This window comes from Moschus berezovskii, chromosome 17 (genome assembly GCF_049115385.1).
Source record: "Moschus berezovskii isolate FMDL1 chromosome 17, NW_MosBer_1.0, whole genome shotgun sequence".
NCBI lineage: Eukaryota > Metazoa > Chordata > Mammalia > Artiodactyla > Moschidae > Moschus > Moschus berezovskii.
The window spans coordinates 28,598,698-28,605,559 of NC_142476.1; the positions used below are offsets into that span (position 1 = coordinate 28,598,698).

The 6,862-nt window shown below is 44.2% G+C and overlaps 1 protein-coding gene across 1 annotated transcript; it reads right to left on the reverse strand.

Moving 5' to 3' along the window:
- Positions 1 to 4,048: 4,048 nt before the first annotated feature.
- Positions 4,049 to 5,764, reverse strand: LOC148775098 (transmembrane epididymal protein 1-like). Its single transcript, XM_088844919.1, has 2 exons — positions 4,993 to 5,764; positions 4,049 to 4,068 (listed from the first exon to the last, which is right to left on the reverse strand). The coding sequence occupies exons 1-2, from the start codon at positions 5,762 to 5,764 to the stop codon at positions 4,049 to 4,051; spliced, it is 792 nt and encodes a 263-aa protein (XP_088701045.1).
- Positions 5,765 to 6,862: the final 1,098 nt, after the last annotated feature.

Genomic DNA, 6,862 nt, shown 5'->3' on the forward strand with positions numbered 1-6,862 from the left:
TCTCTGGTACTATCGGGCCATGAAATTCCATCCCTGGAAACGTACCACCAGGCTCCTGAGTATAGGAATGTACGACCTCAGCATGCCTGCCCTGAACTCCTCTAACAAACTCCTGCTTATCCCTCAAAACCCAGATCAGAACAAAACTGACATTTCATCCACATTACACCTACACTACTTTATTGAAACATTCAGTCAACTATTCATTGTATGCCTATTCTGTGATGAGCTAAACAAGCATTTTGATGATTTTTATAGAGTTGCTTAAAAAACAGTCATTTTAGCTCACACATTTTGACACTGCTATATTTTTGAGACACACACATATATATCTATATATTTATGTATACAGATAAATATATACAGCTACCTGTATCTATATATGTCTACATAGATATCCCTATGTCTATATATCCATCTACCTGTGTATCTACGTATATAGATCTATACATAAATACCCTACATCTATGTTGAATCTATGCTTATTCATGTCCACACATCTAAGTTTAATAGGAGACAGATCAATCCTGGGTGATCACTGGAAGGACTGATGCTAAAGCTGAAACTCCAGTACTTTGGCCACCTCATGCAACGAGTTGACTCACTGGAAAAGACTCTGATGCTGGGAGGGATTGGGGGCGGGAGGAGAAGGGGACGACAGAGAATGAGACGGCTGGATGGCATCACCGACTCGATGGGCATGAATTTGAGTGAGCTCCGGGAGTTGGTGATGGACAGGGAGGCCTGGCGTGCTGTGATTCATGGGGTCGCGGAGAGTCGGACACGACTGAGCGACTGAACTGAACTGAATTAACTGATGCTTACTAGATGCTTGGAAAACACCTAGCTTATACATTTTTCTACCTTTTTCTTTACACCTCCCTCGTTTCTTTTAAATTGATGTGTGTGTTAATCACTCAGTCGTGTCCGACTCTTTGTGACCCCATGGACTATAGCCCGCCAGGCTCCTCTGTCCATGGGATTCTCCAGGCAAGAATACTGGAGTGGGTTGCCATTATAGTAGAGAGAGCAAGTATCCCTTTCCCAGCTCATGGAAAGATGGTGCCCTCTGGTGGACAATGCTAAAGATTACACCTTTCTCTCCAAAATTCTATTTGAGTCTTTTATTTTTTCCACATTTCTTTTCAGTTGATTTTGCATTTCGCTGTGATTAGGGTTACTGTCAGAGTGCTCGTACCTACCATGATAAGAGGAATACAGAAAGTTTCTTATCACCTGAACAGCAGGTCTGCCCATTCCATTTTATCAGGCCTCAGTAATAATCCTTTGTGGTTTGAAGGCCCCTGCTAATATTTATTATTTCCCCTCAGAGATACATGTTGTGAGACATAAAAATATTTGAGGCATTAATTTACTGTAAGAAATGAGCTCATCAGTATCTGACCTCAAAAGTACTCAGAAGAGAAATATCTGAGAAACTCAGAAGAGAGACATCAAAATGTGGCTTTGGTATCTCTCCACCTTTTATATTTATATAGAGAAAAATTTTATATTTGTATAGAGAAAAATACCTTAACATATTAATATCTGGGCTTTTCTTGTCTGCCCTTTTCTCTTAATTAGTGAAAGCATTGGTGCAAGATGAGGTCATATTGTAATGGGAAAAAAATTAGTTTTTAGGTTAAAAATACACTTGCAATATGAAAAAAAGAGCAGGCCTAAATGAAGTGGAAAATAGAGTTTTGCTAAATCATTAGGAAGGAGTGTAGATGAAAAGCAGACTCCCTACTATCCCCACCCCAAGGCGAAGGAGTATGAGCGAGGCCACGGGAAGGAGGAGCTGCAGGGCTGGACGAGGCCTGAAAAGATACCCAAGGTTGTGGGTGAAAACCAAAGCGAAGGGACCCGGAGGTGACAACCAGGAAGAGGGCAGAGCCTCCAGGGGTAAGTGCGGAGCTCCACGGCCTACCAGGAGCAAGGAGACGCACAGAACTGGACTAGTGCCTGGAGAATATTTTATTGTATTTCCACCTGGTGGGGGCAGGCGGGAATCATGGCTCACCTGTCGTGTGGAGCAACATGGTGACCAGATCATCCCACCCATGAAAGGTGTGAGCTTCTGAGGGAGAGCTAATCCCTGCTTGCACAGTGGATGTTCAGCACACGCATACCAGCCCGCCCCCTCATCCTGAGACAGCGCCGAGCCCCCTGTAAATGCCACTGAAAGTACCCCCTTCCTTTGCAATTCTCAGAATGCTCACAAGCCCCTAAAAGCAGAGGGCAGAAGCTTGTAACAGCGAGACAATTTACCCCTGCTACACCTTAACTTTTTTTTAAGGCTTTATTGAATTTGTTACAATATTGTTTCTGGTGTTTTTGTTTTTGTTTTTTTTTTGGTGGCAAGGCATGTGCGACTCCAGTTCCCTCACCAGGGATCGAACTGCATCCCCTGCACTGGAAGGTGAAGTTCTAACCACTGGGCTGCCAGGGAAGTCCTTACTCCTTAACTTTTGAACAAGAAAATTAACAAGGAAGAATAAGGCAGAACCAAAGGAAAAAGGCTCTATCTAGTTTTCCTAGGAATTGGAAGTAAGGGGGAAACTGGAAGGATAATGACTCTCTAGAATCCTTGCCCCAACCTCACTCCATCTAAGCACAGATATTTTAACCATGACCATGAATGAAGGAAGCTTAGATTCTCCATACTCTGGGGATGGGAGGGAGAGATCCGGATGGGTGGGCTTAAGACATTCTTTTACAAGTTCCCAATAATTTAACTCTACTCCTCAGAATTCCCTTTGACATGCAGCTATTAGCGTTATGTGACATGGCTAAATGTCTAGCTAACTTAAGCCAGTTTGTTAAGACTTTTGAGTTTTAGGTTATCATCTATAAGCCTACCTCATACAATATTTGTGAGGATTAAAAAGAAAAGGGGGGGGGAAAGTGGGTAGAATAAATAAGCCACTCAATTTCATTTTATATGAGACAACCCCAAAAGGAGTGGGTCCTGGTAAGTCTTACTTGGAAATCGGTTGAGGTGTGTATGGAGCAATTGGTTGATCTACCCAGGTAGAAGAATCTGGCAGACACTACACTGGGTGAGATGGGGGTGGAGAAATTCTGGAAGCAGGCAAACCCTTCTGAGCCCTCACTATGTGCAGGCTTCTGCTCTGTTCTACTAGACCCTGCAGAGGAGACTGCCTTGATGGACTTTGGTGATGGTGGTTTAATTGCTATATGCAACTCTTGTGATCCCATGGACTACAGCCCTCCAGGCTCCTCTGTCCATGAGATTTCCCAGGCAAGGATACTGGAGTGGGTTGCTGTTGGATGGTATCACAATATATTTATGCCAAACTCATCAAAATGTATACATTATGTCCAATTTTTTTTTGGTATATTAAGTTCAGTTCAGTCGCTCAGTTGTGTCCGACTCTCTGCGACCCCATGAATCACAGCACGCCAGGCCTCCCTGTCTATCACCAACTCCCGGAGTTCACTCAAACTCATGTCCACAGAGTTGGTGATGCCATCCAGCCATCTCATTCTCTGTTGTCCCCTTCTCCTCCCGCCCCCAACCTTTCCCAGTATATTAAGTACATCTCAACAAAGCTTAAAAAAAAAGCATCTGACTTTCTATTTGATAAACCATAAAGTAATCAAAAGAAAGGCCTCGATAACAGTTCTGTGAGTTCTAGATGGTCAAAATATCAGTTCAGATTTAGTATGAGTATTGAAGCGATTGAGAAAGAGAAAGGATGAGGGGGTAGCTGAGGGGGTAGTTTTATGATAGGTAAATTATTATGCTGCACTAAAGACTGTAAATCATTTTAATTACTAAATGTCAGTGACCAGTGGTAGATATTCTATGTGGTGGGTGAGGGATATTTATAAAAACCCAAAGGCAGGATATAGTACATTTATTTTCACATTCTATTGGGTTGCGGGGGGTGAGGAATACAGAGAGGAGCACAGCAAGCAGACACTTTGGCTGAAGCTGAGGTGAGATGGGAGAAATACTTGCGGAGTTGAAAGCGTAGATCACAGCAACAGGCCTCTTAGGCTTCACTTGCCTTTTCTCTGCTCACTGCTTAGCAAACAAGACTGCGAGAAGCCTGAAGAGGAGAGAGTCATACGCCCTTGGCACTTCTGAAGGAAAGACACCGGTCTTCCTCTCTCACAGCTTCTCTTCCCTCAATTTCTCCTCCAGATGTTGCGGAGTGTGCAGGTGGCAGGAACCATTCCAGGCTCACCAGATTTGGGCATCAGCAAACTTATGGCAGAAAGTGAAGAGGAACTAAAGAGCCACTTGATGAAAGTGAAAGAGGAGAGTGAAAAAGTTGGCTTAAAGCTCAACATTCAGAAAACGAAGACCATGGCATCTGGTCCCATCACTTCATGGCAAATAGATGGGGAAACTGGAAACTGTGGCTGACTTTATTTTTGGGGGCTCCAAAATCACTGCAGATGGTGACTGTAGCCATGAAATTAAAAGACGCTTACTCCTTGGAAGGAAAGTTATGACCAACCTAGACAACATATTAAAAAGCAGAGACATTACTTTGCTAATAAAGGTCCATCTGGACAAGGCTATGGTTTTTCCAGTCATGTATGGATGTGAGAGTTGGACTATAAAGAAAGCTGAGCACAGAAGAACTGCTTTTGAACTGTGGTATTGGAGAAGACTCTTGAGAGTCCCTTGAACTGCAAGGAGATCCAACCAGTTCATCCTAAAGGAGATCAGTCCTGGGTATTCATTGGTAGGACTGATGTTGAAGCTGAAACTCCAATATTTTGGCCACCTGATGCAAAGAGTTGACTCATTTGAAAAGACCCTGATGCTGGGAAAGATTGAGGGCAGGAGGAGAAGGGGACAACAGAGGATTAAATGGTTGGATGGCATCACCGACTCGATGGATATGAGTTTGGGTGGACTCCGGGAGCTGGTGATGAACAGGGAGGCCTGGCGTGCTGCAGTTCATGGGGTCGCGAACAGTCGGACATGACTGAGTGAGTGACTGAACTGACCTGAAACGTAATGATACCACCAAAAGGAAAAGCCATAGATCCAGATCATCAGCATGGCAAGGGAAACCACGTGCCAGCAGAAGAAGGTGGTAACAAATAGAATATCATTTTTGTCATCATCCATCCATTTGTGGCCAGAGATTGGTTTGAACAGCATAAAGCCTATCTGAATCAGCCAAGAGCCTGCAATCATATACAAAAGAGCCTTCATCACCCAGAACCGCAGTGAGTTGGGAGCCCACAGCTCTGCGATCCCCACCAGCAGCAGTAGGAACAAGACCTGGATGAACAGGATGTGACTGTGTAGCTCCACTCCTTCTGTGTCCTCCAAGTGAGACACCATCAGGGTCAGAATTAGAAACATGCTCAGCGCTTGGGTGCCTTGCTCCAGGGCAGGAGCCCTTTGGGGCAACATGTTCTGGCTTACCACGTCTACACATCCGCTCAGGAAGAAGGTCACGTAGAAAGTAAGATGCTGCCACTGTTTGTTGTAAAAAAAGTTTCTCTGATGAAGTATCTTGCTGATAAGTACAAACTGCCCTTGAATGTTATGCATTTCTTGGGCCACTAAAATAAAGCTGCTCAATATCTTCACCAGCCCGACATAGTGTATTTGCCGCAGCCTCGCCCATCTTCCTTGGCTCCAGGGACGGCGTGGTGGATACTGGACAGGACGGTTGCATATCAAGGCCTTGGAGATGAGCCGTGCGTGATAAAGTCCATAGAATAAGATAGACAGTCCTGGGAACAGATGACCCTCGAAGCCTCCCATGAAACTGACCACAGGCAGAGACAAGAGGCTCAGGTGTGGTCACGTCAGGCTCCAGAGTCTGCAGGGAGCCTGTAGACTTCTTGAAGTCTACTTATATTCTCTATTCAGCTCACAGCATCCACATACAGAAGGAAAATGATCTTGGAAAAAACCCAATCTCATGGTGGGGTGGGTGTCCTGGTTTCCGTTCTTGTCTTTTGCTCTGGTTCATTGATAGCTGATCAACCATTGCCAGATGAAGAAATAAACACATTATCCAGCACAGTGCTTGGGCAACTTCCCTTCTCAAAGACTATGCTTCAGATTTCTCATTTCTACCTTCCTTACTTCCTTCCCCAATTCACAGAATGTCAGGAAGTACTCAGAGAAAGCAGGGAGAACACACAATATAGGTAAACATCCTCATATATAACTTCACACAAATACTAGGAACAAATGTGCTCTTCTGGGTATAAATAGTTAAGACTCACAAGTAAACATACACAGCCCAATTACTCTGATATTATTTGAGGATGACCAGAAAAATGATCACTCCTGAGAATCTCTTCTGCTTATCTCCAGATAGACCTAAAGTGCCACCACTTGAGGTTCCTTCCTTTGAGTTTCAGTGTTTTTTCAAATATAGGCAAATAGGTTCTATGTAGAGGTTTTGTTGTTGTTGCTCAGTTGCTCAGTCATGTCCGACTCTTTGCGACCCCTGCAGCTTGCCAGGCTTCTCTGTCCTTCACCATCTCCAGAACTTGCTCAAACTCATGTCCATTGAGTCAGTGATGCCATCCAACCATCTCATCCTCTGTCAACCCCTTCTCTTCCTGCCTTCAATCGTTCCCACCACTGGGGTCTTTTTCAATGATTTGGCTCTTTGCATTAGGTGGCCAAAGTATTGGAGCTTCAGCTTCAGCATCAGTCCTTTCAAAGAATATTCAGGGTTGATTTCCTTTAGGATTGACTGGTTTGATCTCCTTGCGGTCCAAGGGACTCTCAAGAGTCTTCCCCGGAACCACAGTTTGAAGGCATCAATTCTTTAGCGCTCAGTAATTTTTATTGTCCAGCGCTCACATCTGTACATGACTACTGGAAAAACCACAGCTTTGATTA